The sequence below is a fragment of the Oreochromis niloticus genome, linkage group LG3 (genome assembly GCF_001858045.2).
Source record: "Oreochromis niloticus isolate F11D_XX linkage group LG3, O_niloticus_UMD_NMBU, whole genome shotgun sequence".
Lineage (NCBI taxonomy): Eukaryota > Metazoa > Chordata > Actinopteri > Cichliformes > Cichlidae > Oreochromis > Oreochromis niloticus.
The window spans coordinates 76,037,676-76,058,754 of NC_031967.2; the positions used below are offsets into that span (position 1 = coordinate 76,037,676).

The 21,079-nt window shown below is 41.1% G+C and overlaps 1 protein-coding gene and 2 long non-coding RNA genes across 4 annotated transcripts; 1 reads left to right on the forward strand and 2 right to left on the reverse strand.

The window, feature by feature from the left end:
* The first annotated feature begins 1,681 nt into the window (after positions 1–1,681).
* On the forward strand, positions 1,682–21,070 carry LOC109199855 (uncharacterized). The gene is made up of 2 exons (XR_002060147.2): positions 1,682–1,999; positions 21,032–21,070. It is a non-coding gene; the product is annotated as an uncharacterized LOC109199855 (long non-coding RNA).
* Positions 2,357–4,604, reverse strand: LOC100709018 (zinc-binding protein A33-like). Its single transcript, XM_019355180.2, has 2 exons — positions 4,319–4,604; positions 2,357–4,217 (listed from the first exon to the last, which is right to left on the reverse strand). Exon 2 carries the CDS (start codon positions 4,198–4,200, stop codon positions 2,779–2,781), a length of 1,422 nt encoding a protein of 473 aa, XP_019210725.1. The 5' UTR covers positions 4,201–4,217; positions 4,319–4,604; the 3' UTR covers positions 2,357–2,778.
* LOC109199859 (uncharacterized) lies at positions 8,284–9,611 on the reverse strand. 2 transcript variants are annotated; one of them, XR_002060150.2, is made up of 3 exons: positions 9,389–9,417; positions 8,915–9,135; positions 8,284–8,577 (listed from the first exon to the last, which is right to left on the reverse strand). It is a non-coding gene; the product is annotated as an uncharacterized LOC109199859 (long non-coding RNA). The 2 variants fall into 2 exon arrangements; XR_003219422.1 differs by having other exon boundaries at positions 8,915–9,611.
* Positions 21,071–21,079: the final 9 nt, after the last annotated feature.

Below are 21,079 nucleotides of genomic sequence, written 5' to 3' on the forward strand. Positions count from 1 at the left end.
ACAACTTTTATGCTAGTTTTGAGTGAGGGAATCCAACAGCTTCAACTAAACCAGACATGCAGGTCTGCGTGTTCTCAGAGTGTGTTCTGGGGAGCTTGCAGGAGTGCTGACAGACATATTCAACCTGTCCTTGGCCCACGCTGTGGTACCAGCCTGCTTCAAATCCACCTCCATTGTCCCGATACCCAAAAACTCCAACCCATCAAGCCTCAATGACTACCGCCCAGTAGTCTGCACCCCCATCATTACAAAGTGCTTAGAGCAGCTGGTCATAGCACACTTCAAATCCTGCCTATTTTTTCCCCTTTCACCTGAATTGATGCTTGGCCCTAAGAGTAGAATGGGTTTCTTGATGGATCAAATTTATGGATCTTACTCTGCGACGCTCCTCGGATTTTTATTGCCTGTATTTCTCCAGGAGATGGCAGCAAATTTCCACAAATATATAAGATGGATGATGATGTAGTGCCCGAGCTCTGAATTGTCACTCTTTTAATTCTCTAATGTAACCCTGAGCCTAAATCTAACCATAACCTAACTCTAACCCTGACACTAAAACCACATTCTGATTCTCAAAAATACCTTCAAACTCATGAGGACGGGACTTTGTCCTCATAAGTGTCTGTTTGGTCCCCACAAGTATAGTAGCATGCCAATTTTCTGTACTCACAAAAAAGTTTAAACAGGTAGATACTGTTAAAATCTCCCAATTCTTTTAATCTTTGGGCTGAAGGAAGGACAATACTCGGTGTATAAATGCTCAATCAACAATATTTTATTTCCATATAATTCAACACTTAAGAGCATAAGAACCATCATGATGGGGAGACCTGCCTGCAGAGGGTCACCGCAAGTCTCAAAATGGTGACGGGTTACTCAGCCTTTTATAGCCCCTAGTGGCCCCCACCTAGTCGTAAAAGCCTAAACATTCACATTCTTTCTCTCACACGGCGCCTAAGTTATGACCTCGGCTCCCTGTCTTTCTGCTCTCTATAAAGGTGGGGGTATGGAACGTGGTCTTCTCTTCTATTCTAGACAGAAGGTCTCCTGCACACAACATTCTCTTCATGATTCAGCAGTATGAAATGTCAAGAAACCATGTAACCCATTCAACAGTGTCGAGTAATACAGGTCAATCCAATAGATCTAATGATTTTCACACTTTTTTAAGTCAGAAGTATAATGCAAACTAAAACTACATACTGATCACACACTCTATATTAAGGGGTATAATATGATCTACAGCAGTATCATAATTCAACTACTTTGATTACATATATAAGGTAACATATGATAACAGAATAATCTCACAATACACACACACTAATTTACAAAGGGATGATTTTTCTTCGGCATACAGTGGGGTCTAAATCTTCTGACAGTGTTTGGACAGCACGGAGGAAAATGGTGGAGCAACTTTATTTGTAAACACTTGCTTTGTTGGTGCTGTGAACAAACACATTTCCTGCTTTGAACTGTTTGTTTTAATGAAACTTTGAAATTGACTGATTTTTTCTTCATTCAATTATTGGCAGGAGGAATATTTGGAATAGGCAGAATCATTTGTTTTTGGCAAATATTTATGTCCTTGTTCACAAATGGAAGATACTGACAGTGAAGCATGTACATAATACTCCAGCCTTTCAACTCTGATCTTATTTAGTTCTACTGATACACTGAAATCTCATTTGTGTCATGAAGAAAGTCTTTAATCAAACAGAATTCAAATATCAGAAACATTTCATATATGGAGTTAAACATGAATCATTGTTTCAACAATATATTTATTGTTGTCATAAACAGACAAGAAGACAACAACAAACTGCTCCTCCCATTCAACACATGTCAGTCCATATCCCAGCAAACTAAATCATCTCCATTTACACACATCAAATAGAAACATGAATCACTTGTAATGATTAGAAACTTGATAGAATTTAAAATCTAGTTTGGGGAGTCATTCAGTGAGAAACAGTGAAATGATTTTCCATGTGAAAAGGTGGACAGCGCTATTAGGGACCAAAAAGCCAGGAACACACAGAAAGTGTGTGTGTGTGTGTGTTGCTGTCTAGCTATCCTTGTGAGGACCGAAATCTGCATTCTACTATAATTGTGAGAACCGGCAGTCACTTGTGAGGACACACAACCCGGTCCTCACATTTTTGAAGGCATTTAAAGGCATTTTTGAGGCTCAAAATGGGGTTTTAGTGTCAGGGTTACAATTAGGTTATGGTTAGGTTTAGGGTAAGGGTTAGGGTTAGGCATTCATTTTTAATGGTTAGGGTTAGGGTAAGGGGCCAAGGAAAGCATTATGTCAATGAGGGTCCTCACTAAGATAGCTGAACGGGGTTGTGTGTGTGTGTGTGTGTGTGTGTGTGTATTTAAGAAGAACGCCATTCCCCCCCTGCATGATCGCAGTAGATGGTTCAGTCCATTTTATTGGCTTCTGCTTGTAAACCAGCTCCACCCTTAACCTCCTCTTTCACTCAAACCAAGAAAGACTGGAGCGGAGGCCAGGGAACTCAAAAAGAACAGAAAAATAATTAATACAGCATGTACCCATATAAAATAATAAACAATGCAAAAGAGATTTTATACCACCATTTGTGCTGTAGCTTACTGCTGTCATGCATTACAAATAAACTTAAAATTTTGAACTGAATAACCTATAGTCACAGAAGCTTTAGAGCACAATGTAAAAAAGGACAAAAAGCTAAACAATAATATCTTCCAAATATTTGGGGTTTTGGTTACATGCAGCACTGACAGGAAAGCACATTAGAAAAAAAACCATCCTGAACTGACCTGCTCTACTAACGCTGACACTGACACCGTCATTGTCACCGGAAAAACCTTGACATCATCCCCAGTTTGAATAAATGGAAACATCCTGTGAAAGAAAGTGTGTGTGAAGGTGTGTATGTGTGTGTTAGTATCAGGATCAGAAAACGACAGCTTTCCTCTGTTCCAGTCCAGATTCACTCTGATCCTCTGGAACTTCTTCTGTACTGAGAGATTATTGAATCCTGCTGATGGTGAGCGTGTTGAGTATTTACCTAAACTGAACATTACACCCCAAAATCCAAACTCTGTGTTTCCCTTCCTCTGAATAGACTCTTCTACCACACCAAGCATCCAGCTTGTATTATTTCCAACCTCGACATCCCAGCTGTGAGTCCCTGACTTAAAGCCCTCAGAGCCCAGGACAGAAATGTAATAATCAAACCTCTCTGGATTATCAGGAAGCTGCTGCCTCTCTCCTCCATATCTCACACTGGTCAGATCTTCAGACAAGATGAGTTCTGGATGAGCAGTGTTTGGGTCCAGAATGAGAGGAGTGTAGGAGACGATGTCCTTCATGTTGTTCCAGATGTTGAAGGTCAGGTTGCCCAGGTGTTTGGCCTGGTCTATCAGAGCTGCCGAGGGCAGCTGTGGATCATCCAGCAGGGGGCAGCGCTGGACTCTTTCCACTGCAGCCTTGTAGTTGTGCAGGAATGAGACGTCTTCAGCTCTCAGCTCCTCCTCTGTGGCTCTGACTGTGTCTGAAAGAGCTGCTATCTCTCTGCTCAGAGCCTCCATCTTCTCCTTCATCATCCCACTCTTCTGCTCCTCTTCCTCCTTCAGTGCAGCCAGCCTGGCCTCCTCTTCCTCTGCTAGAAACTGCTGAAGCTTCTTAAACTGCTCCTTAATCTGCCTCTCTGTGTGTCGGGCCTGGACCTTAATGTATTTTGCTGTTTGATCAAACTTCGCTTGAATTTCTTCACAAACCTTTAACTTCTTCTTTAAGGGCTCCAGAGTTTCCTGAAGTTCCTTCTTGTGTTGTCGTGCAGCTTCATCGATGGGTCTGAATCTGTGATTGGTGTGATTTTGTGAGTCTCTGCAGACGACACACGCTGGCTGCTGATGGTCCACACAGAAGAGTTTGAGTTTCTCAGAGTGCAGACTGCAGAGAGCCTCTGAAGCTCTCTGATCTCTCTCCTGTAAGAACGACTTACACAGGTTCTTTAAAGCTCGATTTAAAGGTGGTTCATCCTTTGAAGATATTTCCTTACAAACTGGACACTCGTGTGTTGTTCTCTCTCTCCACCATCTCTTCAGACAGTCTTTACAGAAGCTGTGGCTACATGACAGAATAACAGGATCTCTAAAGACCTCCTGACAGACCGGACAGCAGAGATCCTCCTCTGATCTGGAAGCCATTGAGTCTGTGAGTGAAGCTGAAAACAGCAGACAGGCAGTACAGTCAGTCCTGGCTCCCCTCCCTCCTCTACTACCTTCACTGAAACTTCCTTTGAGTCGTGTTTTTGCTCAAACTCACATTCAGTGTGTGGAGCGTCAGCAGCTTGAAGCAGCAGTGTTGGAGTTTTCCACTTTTCTCTCCTGTAGCTGGACTCACTCAGAGGAAGCTGCTAGTTTGGTCTGAACTCCGTCTGATCGTCTGTGCGTCTCTCTTTACTGAGAAAGAAGAACAGCCTGTTTCCTCATTTCTCTCAGGTGAGTGACATGAGAAGGCGGAGCTTCATTAAACTTCCACTTATTTCACTTAGCTGGGCCCACATCCTCATTTTAGGTTTGACAGCATTTTTAGTAGACAAAGGTGAATCTCTTAGAATCTCTGAGCTACGATTTGGGAAAAGCCTTGTAGGGGACTGGCAGTGGGCCTGGGCCTGGTAGATCCCCATGTACTTATGAGAAGTGAAAGGATTTCAAAGGGGAAGAAGGGTGGGGCAGGAAAATGAGAACAAACAGCTTGTATAACTGGGGGATCATATATAGATATGTTTGTGTAGATAGTGTTTGGAGGCGTAGGCCTGCTCCTAAAAGATATTTTATCTCCAAAAACGTGAGTGTGAAAGCAGAGCACAGATGTTTATTGCAGGTCAGAAAAACTTTTCTGAAGCTCAGAAAATAAAGTGTGTCTCAGTCATGCAGCTGTTTGGCAGCTTTTATTTCAGACTTTGTTCTGGTTATTTGTCAGATTTCCCAGCACTGGGAGTGTAATGCAGTCACACAAACAGGTGGTGATGAGGTGGATTTACTTTGTTACAGACCTATAAAAATGAAACGGATTGTAAATGTGAGTTTTTTGCTCCTCTCATTGAACAACCAGCAGTTACTGCAGGGGTGGGCACCTCCAGGTCTCAAGGACCAGTGTCCTGCATGTTTTAGATGTCAACCTGCATCTACACACCTGACTTATATGAATAGTTCATTACCAGGCTCCAGGAGAACTTCAAGAGACGTTAAGGAGGTAATTTAGCCGTTTAAATCAGAAGTATTGGATCAACAACACATCTAAAATCTGCAGGACATCGGCCCTTGATGCCTGGAGTTGCCCACCCCTGAGTTACTGTAACAGCAGCTACTTTTCCATCAGACCAACACCAACATCACATTCTGTCTGACAACCTAACCTTAACCTTTGACTTTAAGCCCTCCTTTTTTATTGCCTGAAGCACAGTTTGATCAATTTGAGTTTGTAAGAAATGTTGTTTTAAACTTTCCGCTGGAAGTTTTTCAGGCAGATGTTTGTTGGTCAGGTGCAAGGTACTGGATGGATTCATGTGGAATGACCTGTACTTACATAGATAGCAAGAAGACACTGACATGATGTTAAATCAATATCAGGCAATTCCATTCAATTAACACTGAAATCTGACATTGATTTTACATCACTTTTGCATCCTCAATTAATATTGAAACAATGTTAGAGTTGGATATCGGATCAATCTTCTAATTTGACATTGATTTTACATCACTTTGGCACCCTCAGTTAATAATGAAAAGATCTTGGAATTCTAGTGTTTATTTTCCACAACATTTGCACCCATGGTTAATATTGAAATAACAATTACATCATGGTCAAAAATAAAGAGGACTTAATAGGTATTTCATTCAATACTAAACCACTGCAAATTAATCAATCAATACTGAAACCTGCAAAAAGGACAATTGTGTATTATCTAAAAACAGGATTACCATATATGTTAGACATTTTCTTTCAGCTTACCATGTTCATTATATCCCATAACATTAAGGATTGGGCATTATGTAATTAACAAAATAACAATACACATTTTTGCATCAAGAAAAATATATTATCCTATGAAGACGTTTTTTGTTAAATGACTTATTTACAACTCATTGTTTGTAGTTTACTCCAGGATCGGGTTGGATATCGGGCATCCTGCACCCCCCATCCGGAGCATAGCGGAGCCTAGGGCTGCACGATTTTGCATAAAATGAGAATCACGATTTTTTTGCTTAGAATTGAGATCACGATTCTCTCACGATTTTCTTTTCCAATATAAATATTTATTGCACTTATTAACTGCACATCAACTTCGTAACAGTTGAAACTGAACATAAAAACAATAAATAAACATAAAAACAATAAATGCCTCACATTTTGTCGTTGCCGCAAAATGTTGTACTGCTTGAAATTGCGTCTCCACCGTTGCTTGATACTGCGTGTATCAAGCAGGTAGTGCAACAATAGAAAAGTAGTTGCAGGAGGGCACTGTGTAGCGTTTGTCGAGGGCAGGGGTCAGCAACCTTTTACACCCAAAGAGCCATTTGGACGCGATTTCCACGCAAAAGAAAACTCTGGGAGCCGCAAATACTTTTTGACATCTAAAATGAACATAACACTGTATATATTGGGGTTTTTTTTACGTTTATGCTTTGTGTGAACAACTAAGGTGTGTTGCTTAAATGCATGAAGTGCTACAGAGAAAATTACATTTTATTTATGTAATTATTTATGTAATTAACACATTTTGAACTTTGCAAAATTCTGCCTAAGTATGTATTTTACCTGGTTAATATCTGTGGCGGGGCGTGGACTGCAGCGCCGCTCAAAAACGATCAAAAACTAATAGAAATAATTTTATATTTATATTTCAATATCACAATAATCTTCCAATTTAGAACTACAAGTTAAAAAAGAACCAACATAAATAAAATAGACTTTAGCTAATTACTTACAAAAAATTATTTATTTCTCCAAACCACGCGGAGCAGCAGAAGGACTAAAGATCCGCATGCGGCTCCGGAGCCGCAGGTTGCCGACCCCTAGTCTAGGGTGTTGATCATTTTCCTAAATCCCTCGTTTTGCACAGTGTTGATGGGAGCCATATCTTTGGTCAGGTGATAAGTAACAGCCTCCGTAATTTCTTTGTGCCTGCGGGAGTTCGACGTGTATAGGGAAGCGCTGTATAAGGTCCCCGTTATTGATGTTTGGGTGGTTGACCGGGACGGATTTTCTCCTGTCACTTCCTCGTCATCCCTGACGTGTTCTCCGTTGTTTTTTCCTGCCAATTTGAGCATCACGGCACAGCTTCTGTATCACGTGGTATAAGGCTCCGCCCTTGTCATTTGTTGAACAGGAAGAGTGAGCGCTTGTTTTAATGCAGATTACGTCCCGGATCAAAATGCGGTACAATCGTCGTGTTTTTTTTTTTGTTCTTTTTTAAATCGTTGTCATTTGGAAATGAGATCGCACATAAGTATGAATCGAGATCGCGATTTTCTAACGATTAATCGTGCAGCCCTAGCGGAGCCATTTCTGCATTCCTTAGGCGAAGTCAAACTCAGAAACTGCATTTACCCCCACCTGCTGAGTCATATGGAGGACCACAAGAGCCACGCGCATCGAAATAAAGATTTCTGTGCTTAAATAATGAATTGTAGAATAAATTCTGCATTTGTAAATTCATTTTTGAATTCCAATTTAATAAAATGCATTTCAAAATCCTTTTTCCAATTGCACTTTAATAAACTGGATTTCAAAATCCATTTGTCACGGCCTGGAGGTTCGCTGATCAGCTGTCTCTCCCTCTTTCTATCTAGTTCTCTCTCTCTCTCTTGCCAGGGCTGAACTCATTATGGGTTCACGTCCTTGGCCCACGCCCTCGGAGGAAGGAACACCTGTGCCTCATCAGTGTGGATGATATTTAAGCCAGGAAGCAACGGCTGTTCTTCGCTGGATCGTTGTGAGAATCGCGTCAGTGAAAGTCGAGCGTCTAAGCAAGTGTTTTCCCCTGCAGTGTGTGTTTGGAATCTAACAAGCGTTTCTTTGTGTACAGACTCCCTGGACTGTTTCCCTGGTGTTCCCTGAACGACGAGTGGGCGAGTAGGTTCGTGTTTGGATTGTGTGGAGAGAGACGAGCGTGTTCCCCTGGATTCTCCCCGGAGCCCTGCCCCCCTCACCTTTTGTACCTAGCAGCACTGCCCCGCACCCCTTGTAAATAGCACTGCCCCGCATCTTTGTATATACACTCATTGGACATTGTTCTTTAATAAATTTTCTTGCATCATCCCTCGAGTCCAGCGCTTGAGTCCACCTTGTACATCGTAACACCATTTCCCTTTCCTGTTTGCTCAGGGATTAACTTCTGGATTAGTTGCTGGATTAGGCTGTCTCTCCTGCATGAAGTCCAGGTGCTGGTTTTCCAGTGTGTGCATCTGATGGCCCAAAGCTGACTCACAGCTGTAACACTATTCATGGCTACAGTATGGAACAGATGTGGGTGTGTCCTCATCTCCCAGAGGAGTCCAAATCGTCATCAAACAGCCCTACAGACACAAAAACATGAAAATATAAACAACCAGACTATCAGCAGTGATTTAAGTACTTTAAGACCTCTGTGAAAATCATTTACAGTATATATCACAGAATTTAAGGCCTTTATAATCACAGAGCATACAGAGAAAAGTACTAAACTGAATCATTTTCAGCTTTGTTTCTCATGATGTATGTTGTATTAATAATTAAACTTCATTATCTGTGTCTTTACCACACAGGTGTAGATACTGTAGGTTCAGTGAATGCTTAATATACTGGACATTCAAAGCTAAGATTCAGCGCACTGTGTTAGAGGCTGGGATTTGATGAATTCATCATATATACAACCTTTGATCATCATTTATGTCCAGTTGAGAATGAATCTGTGCATGTGTAGCCAGTCTGGCCTTAAACTCTGAGTGCCGCTAGTTCTCTGCGTTGTGTTGTGCGAATGACCAGAGGAGTCAGCTCTCACTTTGCCAGCTGGGTGGATTTATTCTCCGAGAACTGTTTAAAATAAAAATAAAACAGTACAGCAACTTCACTTTACTGGACTTCTGCATGAACACCTTCAAGGGAGAGAGAAGGATAGCGAACCACATGAGAAGCCACCTGCATGCTCCTATGCTCTCATCTGAGAATGGCTAACTAGCATGTTACAATAAAGTGCTGTACTCGACAGAGAAACAATAATTCACACTGAAACATCTAACAGAACTGTGAGACAAAATGCACAAAGGGAACGAGCAGTGTTTGAATTACTTTTAGTTACTTTAACTGTGTTTATTCGCTCTGTTGCTGAGAACACTAGCGTACGCTCACCTCTCCTCAGCAGGGCCTCTAGGCGACTGAGGAAAATAGCGCGCAGCTACAGGAAGTGACTTCGTGGGAAGTCAAAGGTCACACAAACAAAATAAACGCTCCCAAAATATAAATACAGAAAATAAACATATATATAAATAAACACATATACATAACCAATACTGACAATCCAAAATAACACTGCAGGATGGATCTTTGGTGAAATATAAATTATTTTTTAATACACCCGTTACACATGCGCATATTAAATGAACTGAAATCAGTAGTGTGATCTTCAGTCTTGATAGATTGAATGAGAGAACTGACAGCTGTTATTTTAATCAGCCTGTCTCAGTTGTTTTAACTCTAAGTATCATAAAGTAATGTGGTAACATCTGGACTAACGAGTTTACTGTCAGCATTTTAATCGCTAGTTTAAAGGCTGTAGGTTGCAGCCATTGCTCTAACACTGTATAAATGTAACAGGGCTCAGTGCCGGTTCTAATAGTCTGAGCTGCTTCCAGCTTTATTTGTGAAGAGCACAGCAGCTTACAAAACACGTAGCGAGCTCGTACAGCTGCGACGTAAAACTTTCATGAGCTAAATTGACCTTAAAATAACGGGGCTACGTGCGGTGATGCTAGCATTAGCCATGTTAGCACGTTACCTTCAACAGGTCAGACTGAGAAAACAGGCACTCAGTCAGAGGTTGGGCTCTCCGTTTCGCTGCAGGGTCCCTTCATTCTTCACATATCTGTGAAGATAAGTGTAAATCCCGAGGCTGAACGGCCTTTGTACAAGCACACACGCTTCTTAACAGGGCGAAGCCATGAGCTACAAAAATCCAAGCAGACAGCCTGTGTCTGTCCAACCAATCAGAGAGCTCCTTACATCCCACGGTTTGGCTAATTTGAATAGCCGCATGTATTTCAATTCCTATTTGTTGGATCTTCCCATGACAGCCTGCTGTTGTACATTGCAGCAGAACATACACCAGCATGCCATTTTAAGCAGTTTAACCAAACTGGAAAATGTCTTAAGTTCTCTTTTTTTTCCTTTTTAAAAATTTGTTTCCGGTAAGAATGCTTCTGCATTGTTCACGTATTGTGCAAAGGCTAATCCAGAGGGAAAACCCCAGCATCAAGCAGTTCATTGCTGCAGGATTGGTGGAAGGCTTAACTCCTCAGGAAGGTCCCTGACTTCTCTGGTCAGCTCTGTCACAATGGTTACCAGTTTTTGAAAGGCTGCATCTGTTGAAAAGAACAATAAAACAGAGAATACTGGCTTGTGATAAACCGGATAATTAATGATGAGAAAAACAAATATATCCATGAGTTATGGCTTCACATTTTACTTTCAAGTTCAAATAGTTCAATCATCTCAAACTGTTTACAAGTTTATCCCTTTCAGATATAAAATAAATCCTATGTAAATTGACAAAGGACAGAATTTTACAACTTGCATTTTAATAGACTCTCTGGAATTGCCTCACAGACTCTCTTGAATCTAAAAGAAATAATCACAATAAGATAATATTTAACAATATAAAATCAGTGTTTTGATGATGTTTTTATTACAATTACAATGCACTTATGATGAAACATATTTAATCAAAGCACACCTTCATTATTGAAGGCATTGACTGCAGACTCCATTTGCTGGGGAGGTTGCATAGTTGTGTAGGTTGGTGTGTTGGACTGGAGAGGCGAAAGGAGACGGTAGCTGGCCGGGGCATCGTGATGGTTGCAAATAGTGGGTTGGAGGACAGATGCCAGAGTGGTGGAGGCTGTCTAGAAAAATGATTACAACATAAAAAGGCTACATATAACTTATCTAAAAAGGTTCCTTTTCCTCACATACAGATATATACACATACATACACACACACACACACACACACACACAAACTAAACATGACATTATTACCTGATACTTCACACAAGGGGCCTGGAGGTTGTTCATCATCAGTCTGTGTAATTGTAAAGGGGATTTGGTCTATAAGTAAAAAAAAAAAAAATATTCAGGAACTTATAAAGTGCACTAATGTACTAAGACCTTTTTTCTTCCAGAAACTTGTTTCTTATTAACAACGATTTTAATAATAATTTTCTTCTCATTTAACAAAATTAAAATGTGGACACAAGTGGACACATTGGTTTTGGGCTGCTAGTGAAAATAGTTTTCTTTCTAAATAACTCTCTCTGAACTAACACAGCCAATCCCTCCACATGTTTGTACTGTCTTGCTACCTCGCCAGATCCGCCCCTCCAAACCGTAGTAAAAAGACCTCTGGCTAATACGTTGGGTACCCTGTCTGACTCCTAACTAGCTTTACTGTCTGGGTCAAATTTACTAGCGAGAGACTGAAATGCTGCCTTGAATCGCTGCTCCATCAGAAGTTTATTGATTTGGAGGCGGCGAACAGAGTGTACAGTAGAGTCTTAACAGCTTACTTACAACTGGGTTGTCAGGCACTCTTGTCAGCTGAAGTCGTTATTATTATATTTCCATGCTTTCATCTGTCATTTCTCATCGGTGACTCGCACATTTTGACTCTCCTTTTTGTCCCTCCCTCTGCTCACACACACACACACACACACACACATACACACCGGGAGGGGCAGTCCAAGACATTCTCCCAGCAGCACAGAATACACCTCCCATAAAGATGTTTTTTTTTCTTTTTAAATATCATATTGCGTTCATATTAGATCCATTGTTTTATTTTATTTTTTATGCAATATGCGGGCGCAAGTAGCGATGACGTGGGCCGTGTTTCAAACTCCTACGTAAGCATGCAACGTGATCATGGCGTAACAGGCAGTTGGTCCAGATGTATGAAAGGGTTTGTGTGTAAATTGAAGCAGGTGCTTCCAAATCTTTAAAAGTAACAAAGGTTTGTACGTGTCACATTACGTTTCTGGATCGTATTGTACACATTTGTACACATTTGCCCCTGGAAGTCAGGGGCACAGCAAGTCATCCTTTTCCCCTACAAAAACGAAGCCTGCACCCATTGAAGTTTTCCATGGTAACTCATTCTAGTTTTGACAGATTGTACTGGTGACTGGTGGGTAGATTGGCACCGAGAAGGAGTTCTATGGTGCAGTCGTGGAATGGTGGAAGTGACAGGGCTTTACTGTTATTGAAAACCTCTTGGATGGAGGTCATGATAAATAGCAGCCACCCCTGAACCCTGAACCAAGAACATATGATGAAGAAAAGCAGTGTCTCTCTATGGTTACCGTTAGCACAGGCCAGAAAAGGGCAATCTAGGGGCAGGAGAGGTATATTTAACTCACTAGCCAGATACAAATCAAGGGGTTATTTTCACAGCATGAATCAACAAGAGCCTGAAATAAGTGAGTGACCTGGTTGACAATTAATGACACCGAGAGAAGAAGACAGGGCTTGTGAATCACACGAGAACATATGTAACTATAACTCTTTTGTCCCTCTCTCTCCCTCAGACAATTATCAATACAAAGGGAGAGAGAGGCTAACTCCTCAAAGGTGGCTGGCTTGTCAGGTGAGGCCATTTGATCTTTCATAGCTTCATTCAGGGAACAGAGGTAAACTGAAGGGCTTAACCCGGCCAGCCTGCCTCTGCAGCTGCGGTCCAAAAGTCTATTACATAATCTGTGATTGTACGCCGGCCCTGACGGAGGTTTAATAATCTCTGAGCCGAACAACATATGAAACAATCTTTACCTTAATGGTTCATCCTTTCTGTCAGGTTGGGTAGTTTTAGGGATGGTGTTGTGAAGTCTTTTTCTTCCAGAAATTCCATTATCTGACGGCTCCTTTAAATACAGAGAATACAAACTGTTGGCCCTGGTCTGAGAGAATATAGGCTGATGAGTATTTATGGGTTTAGTAAATGGGATACAGTTTCTGTCATGGCCTTCCAAAGAGGGAACAGTTCTATCCAAAGCATGCAGTAATGCACAAAAGACTATTAAATATAGGTTTCTACTTTCAGTGAGGCCTGATCACACCTCCATCATCTGACTGGAAATGGTCAGTGTAAATGTTTTAACAGGGCTTTGCACAATTTTTTGCACATTCTAGATACCTGGTTTGCACTTAATTTATTTTTTTTCAGCTGGACCACTACTGCTACTCTGGGCTGTGTTACAGAAGAGCTGCTGCTTTGCCCTTCCCCTTTTTTCACTTTGTTTATTCTGCTTTGCTTGTGGTTAAGGGAGTGCCCAACTCTACAGGGAGTGCAGAATTATTAGGCAAATGAGTATTTTGTCCACATCATCCTCTTCATGCATGTTGTCTTACTCCAAGCTGTATAGGCTCGAAAGCCTACTACCAATTAAGCATATTAGGTGATGTGCATCTCTGTAATGAGAAGGGGTGTGGTCTAATGACATCAACACCCTATATCAGGTGTGCATAATTATTAGGCAACTTCCTTTCCTTTGGCAAAATGGGTCAAAAGAAGGACTTGACAGGCTCAGAAAAGTCAAAAATAGTGAGATATCTTGCAGAGGGATGCAGCAGTCTTAAAATTGCAAAGCTTCTGAAGCGTGATCATCGAACAATCAAGCGTTTCATTCAAAATAGTCAACAGGGTCGCAAGAAGCGTGTGGAAAAACCAAGGCGCAAAATAACTGCCCATGAACTGAGAAAAGTCAAGCGTGCAGCTGCCAAGATGCCACTTGCCACCAGTTTGGCCATATTTCAGAGCTGCAACATCACTGGAGTGCCCAAAAGCACAAGGTGTGCAATACTCAGAGACATGGCCAAGGTAAGAAAGGCTGAAAGACGACCACCACTGAACAAGACACACAAGCTGAAACGTCAAGACTGGGCCAAGAAATATCTCAAGACTGATTTTTCTAAGGTTTTATGGACTGATGAAATGAGAGTGAGTCTTGATGGGCCAGATGGATGGGCCCGTGGCTGGATTGGTAAAGGGCAGAGAGCTCCAGTCCGACTCAGATGCCAGCAAGGTGGAGGTGGAGTACTGGTTTGGGCTGGTATCATCAAAGATGAGCTTGTGGGGCCTTTTCGGGTTGAGGATGGAGTCAAGCTCAACTCCCAGTCCTACTGCCAGTTTCTGGAAGACACCTTCTTCAAGCAGTGGTACAGGAAGAAGTCTGCATCCTTCAAGAAAAACATGATTTTCATGCAGGACAATGCTCCATCACACGCGTCCAAGTACTCCACAGCGTGGCTGGGAAGAAAGGGTATAAAAGAAGAAAAACTAATGACATGACCTCCTTGTTCACCTGATCTGAACCCCATTGAGAACCTGTGGTCCATCATCAAATGTGAGATTTACAAGGAGGGAAAACAGTACACCTCTCTGAACAGTGTCTGGGAGGCTGTGGTTGCTGCTGCACGCAATGTTGATGGTGAACAGATCAAAACACTGACAGAATCCATGGATGGCAGGCTTTTGAGTGTCCTTGCAAAGAAAGGTGGCTATATTGGTCGCTGATTTGTTTTTGTTTTGTTTTTGAATGTCAGAAATGTATATTTGTGAATGTGGAGATGTTATATTGGTTTCACTGGTAGAAATAAATAATTGAAATGGGTATATATTTGTTTTTTGTTAAGTTGCCTAATAATTATGCACAGTAATAGTCACCTGCACACACAGATATCCCCCTAAAATAGCTAAAACTACAAACAAACTAAAAACTATTTCCAAAAACATTCAGCTTTGATATTAATGAGTTTTTTGGGTTCATTGAGAACATGGTTGTTGTTCAATAATAAAATTATTCCTCAAAAATACAACTTGCCTAATAATTCTGCACTCCCTGTATAATGTGATGGGCACTAGTTAGCATTAATCTTTGTTTATTACTCGGGTTTTAAGTTCCCTTGAAAAATAATGTTGTTAATGTTAATTTGTTAATGTGTTTTGAATGCATGGAGTTTTTCATTTTATAGCACAATCCACAATACTGGTAGACTGAATAGATAGTTTGTTTGCTTTAAACTGCAGATTCGGTTCATTCTTTTGTTTTGGACATTTTGTTTCTGTATGATTTGTAAATTCTTATTTTTGTGTCGCAGCACTGGAAGGAGGTCATTTTGAAGCTGCATATCACCGGTGTGTTTCTACAGTAACTACAGAGGGTGAAGAGGACGACTCTTTTCATGTTTTGGATATATTCAAAACTTTTGTTTCTCTTATTCAGAAGCTGAAAGCCTAAAGTGGGCGTGACTGGGTGGTGCTGTCAGGTTTTTCCTTGAAACAGTAAAGCTTTTGAGCTTGCAGTCACCACACCACCACCCTAGTGTGCATGCATCATGATTGCTTTCCCTTTTTACCCTCTCATCATCACTCCCTTGCGTTGCCACACATACACACATGTTAAATGGGAATTATATACTTTTTGATCTAGAGGCATTGAGTGAGAGAACTCCCGACCCAACCCGTCCAAAATTTTAAATCAAATCAAATCAAATACAGAAATGTTAAAATCATTACTCATAGATTAGGAAAAGTTGTTCTGTCCACTCATGTCCTCTGATTCTTGCTGGAAGACAGAATCATCCATTTCTGTGCTCTCTGGCTGCTGTAACATGTCTCCTCATGTTATAGGTGAACTCTCCTATGTCTCTTTCACTCTCACACATGTGTTTGCACAGCTGTGGACATCAGCCACCTTCATCTGTTCGGTGCCACATAGCGTCAAAATGAGTGGATGGTGTTACATTAAAGTAGTAAAACATTGCACTCTCTTTAAAGCAATAAAAACAATGAAAAATGAATAATGAGCACTACAAAATATAATATGAATAGAGGTGTTATGATCGTAGTGAACAGATCAGTATGTGAAGGTCAGAGAAGCCGAAACTAAATGCTCTGTCGCCCACTTTGTGTCATGGTCCTGGGTCGGTGACACATTGCTTTGAGTTTATTGTTATTATTTTCTAGTTTCTTCTGATTTTGTATTAGTTCTCAGGGTTTGATTCTGGTGTTCAGTGGTTTATTACTCCAACCTGTATTCTCCCCCTCATGCTCTGTTCGTATCCCTGAGTTTGTGTTTGTAAAACAGTTTGTGAGTTTCCTGTTTTACTTTGAAGCCAGCTGCTGCTGAGCGTTGTCTCCACCTCCAACCAAAACTTAATCTACACGGTTAACAAAGGTCTGAGCTTTATCCTGTGTACCATTCTGGCTTGAACTACCATTATTCTCCTGACAGGAAGTGCACTCACTCATCTCATCACACCTGTTAGTCGATGTTATATGTTATATATATTTTTTAGATTCCTGAACCCCTTCACCTTGTCTCAGTGACCTTCATGATGTAGTCACCTGAAATGGTTTTCCCTACACAGGTGGGCCTTGTCAGGCTTTATTTGTGGAATTTCTTGCCTTCTTAATGGGGTTGGAACCATGAGTTGTATTGCGCAGAAGTCAGGTTGGTACACAGCTAACAAGCCTATTTGACAAGTCTTAGGATTCATATTATGGCAAGAACCAATCAGCTAAGTAAAGAGATAATAATGCGTATGTGATAGTCCCCGTAGGGAAATTGCTCCTCTGCATTTAACCCATTCACCTAGTGAAGCAGTGGGCAGCCACCAATGCAGCGCCCGGGGAGCAGTGTGTAGGGATGGTACCTTGCTCAGGGGTACCTCAGGGTAGCCGTTCAGTAGAGTTGAACCCATAACCTTCCAGTCATGAGGCAGCTGCTCTACCTATTGAGCTATCCCTGCCCCAAGAGAGAGAGAAACTACAGTCCATCATTACTTTAAGAACTGAAGGTCAGTCAGTCCGGAAAATTGTTGAAACTTTGAATGTGTCTCCAAATGCAGTCGCAAAAACCATGCTACCAAGTGCTACCACAAAAACTGGCTCACATGAGGACCGCCCCAGGAAAGAAAGACCAAGAGTCAACTCTGCTGCTGAGGATAAATTCAACCAAGTCACCAGGCTCAGAAATCACAAGGTAAGAGCACCTCTGATTAGAGCCCAGGTAAATGGCACACAGAGTTCCAGTAGCAGACACATCTCTACATCAATTGTTCAGAGGAGACTCTGTGAATCAGGCCTTTATGGTCAAACAGCTGCTAAGAAACCACTACTAAGGAAAAGCAACAAGCAGACGCAGAGCTCTAGACTAACTTTTTTCCATGGTTGCACTGGTGCACCTAACTTTTTTTCTTAGGCGCACCATCACAAAAGTTAGGCGCACTCAAACTTTTCAGCCACATCACTTAACACCAAAGTTTCACATGTGCACTTTTTTTTCAGCGGGGGGGGGGATTTGTTTTGGGCCAAGAAACGCAAGGAATGGACGCTAGATCAGTGGAAATCTGTAGTTTTTGGCTGATTAGTCCAAATTTGAGATCTTTGGTTCTCCCTGCCGCGTCTTTGGGCGAAACAGAAAAGGTGGACAGATGACCTCTACATGCATGGTTCCCACTGTGAAGCATAAAGGAGGAGGTGTGATGGTGTGGAAGTGCTTTGCTGGTGACACTGTTGGGGATTGTGATTGATATTTCTTTATTTTATGTATTGATAACATGTTTTAGTAATGTCACTTTTGTGTCATAATAATAATAATGATGGATTGCATTTATATAGCGTTTTTCGAGACCCTCAAAGCGCTTTACATATACACATATATACATAAAGGATAGCACCACAAATGTGTTCTATACACACACACAGAAATAGTGGGGCATTGTAACTTCATGGGAGATGTTAAACAGATAGTGAGACTTATTTTCCAGATGGCCTGACCTCCACAGTCACCTGACCTAAATCCAGTTGAGATGTTTTGGGATGTGATGGACCGCAGAGTGAAGGCAAAAGGGCCAACAAGTGCTCAGCGTCTCTGGGAACTCCTTCAAGACTTTTGGAAAACTATTTCAGGTCATGACCTCATGTTTGTGGCTAGTAAATGGTTTAAATAAGCTGCTGATTCTAAACGTTGTCATCAGGTGTCCCTGTGGATCCTCTACAGTGAGTATAAGTAATCTCTTGTACAGCTACATGTGCTGTATCTCTATCTGACACTTTGATGTTCATCTACATTCACACAGGAGTTGTCAGGACAAAAAAGCCTGTCTATGTAATGCAGAAGTGTTCCTCAATGGAAACAAACTACAGATAATTGTGCTCAGCCCAAATGGTTTTTCTCATTACAGTAGCTTGATTTTTTTTAGAAATGTGATCATATATTTCTCCAAAAGTTGAATCTGTTCATCTGGATGTAACGTTTTGTGGGAGAAATGTTTCGTCACTCATCCAAGTGACTTCTTCAGTCTCAGCTGACTGCAGGTTTCCCCAAACCTTATAAACACTCTTTCAATGATGAGGATGTACACATCCTGGACAGGGAAGAACGCTGGTTTGAGCGGGAAGTCAAGGAGGCCATTTATGTGAAAAGGGAAAGACCATCTCTGAATCGAGGAGGGGGCCTAAGGGTACATCTTTCGCCATCTTACAATGCTGTGATTGCAGCCATTCCCCAACTCTCTGTGAATGGTACTCATGGCCATTGATCAGTGTTCTTTGATCAGTGGGTTTTGGTCAGTGATTGTTGATCAATGGTCATGGGAATTTGCATAATTATGATTAAGGAACTGACCTCACAGCCCATTGTTCCTTCAGTGGGCTGGTTTCAGTCATTATGCAAATGTACTGTTTATAAGGTTTGGGGAAACCTGCAGTCAGCTGAGACTGAAGAAGTCACTTGGATGAGTGACGAAACGTTTCTCCCACAAAACGCTACGTCCAGATGAACAGATTCAACTTTTGGAGATTTACTTTCCTGGATGATTGAGAATGCATCAAGACGTGATCATATATTATTTGTCCATAATTGTTTACATTGTTTCTTTTCAAACATTTCTTTTATTATTCTCAAAAATAATTTCTGACATTAGCAAATAAAAACAGAAGTAATAATGTGGAAAAACACAGTTCTCTCTGATGTATAGTAATCCAGTATTCACAGATATTATCAGAAACACAAATACAGTATTTCAAATATTTAAACTTAAACACAAGAACATCTTCCTGCATTAATCCAGACACAAAACTGCCAAGTTTGAAGCTGGCTCATGTGCACACATGCAGCTTCAGTTCAGAGACAAACGGCAGCCGCACAACTGACAGTGTTTGTGTTCATAAGACCAAACCACACACACTCACACCCCACACTCTCGCCCACCCATGGGGCCATTCTTGAAATATAAAGAATGACAACTTTATTCCTGGACTCTGCCTGTTTGTTCCTCTAAGTGTTCTGACCCGACACTCTGAAACGATTGCTGCCAGCTCAGATTTCCTGAACCCTTCTAAACAATACCTGTTCACTCTACTCTTCCCTCTCTCCACTCCTGCTGAAATCAGTCTTCACACACACGACTCCAGTCGCACCATGCTTAGTTCCTATTTCTCTCTATTTCACTGTTGTTGTGTTCAAATATTTAAGAAGAAATATTTTTTGTTTAAAAAGATTTAATTTGCTTTGGCAGTTGAAATGAGAAGTTTTACAGCACTGGACTTTTCTGTGAACCGGCAAACTGCTTCACAGAAAAGATGACCCTCATCAGGCCATACAGCTTATGTACTGTGACAATAACAAAAGATTATTATGGCTATCTTCTCCCAACACCAACGTGGCCGTCTGCTGCGAATCTTACCTGTTCAATCCAAGTCCATTCAGTCCCTCGACCTCCTATCAGTTCCTTTTCCTGAAATAAGAGAAACATGGACACAAAAACACACCCTCTGTAGCCTTAATTGTCGAATGTTATCCTACAGTTGATTATAAGGCCCAGTTCAGGACATCTTGTTTGGACTCTGTGACCCAGAGACTTATAGAAAGCCATTATTGGTGTATGTGTAAGCATGCTGCGAAACCCTCTGCACTCTATGTACCTGCAATATTTCAAATCCAAACAATAACACTGAATGAAGCTCTTGACTCTGAAAACATGAAGCGCAAACCCATTTATGAGCAAATTTGCATCGCGTATATATTAAAACAATAAAACACAGCTTTATTTATTTTATAAACATCCATCCATTCACTTCCGCTTATCTTTTTCAGGGTTGCGGGGAACGCTGGAGCCTATCCCAGCTGTCATAGGGCGAGAGGCAGGGTACACCCTGGACAGGTCGCCAGTCTGTCGCAGGGCTATTTGATAATTTATAATTTTTCAACCCCAACACTGGATGACACACTCTGCTTTGATACAAAATAAAGTTCAGATATTTTTCTCTACACTAGTTTATCTCATTACAGCAGTTTGATGTTTCCCTTTGAATCCCCCTGAAGATACTGACAGTGAAGCACGTACATAATACTGCAGCCTTTCAACTCTGATCTTATTTAGTTCTATTAATACACTGAAATCTCATTTGTGTCATGAAGAAAGGCTTTAATCAAACAGAATTCAAAGATCAGAAACATTTCATATATGGAGTTAAACATCAATCATAGTTTCAACAACATATTTATTGTTGTCATAAACAGACAAGAAGACAACAACAAACTGCTCCTCCCATTCAACACATGTCAGTCCATATCCCAGCAAACTAAATCATCTCCATTTACACACATCAAATAGAAACATGAATCACTTGTAATGATTAGAAACTTGATAGAATTTCAAATCTAGTTTGGGGAGTCATTCAGTGAGAAACAGTGAAATGATTTTCCATGTGAAAAGGTGGACAGCAGAAACAGAAAGAAACAGTGAGAACTAAAAGAGAAACAA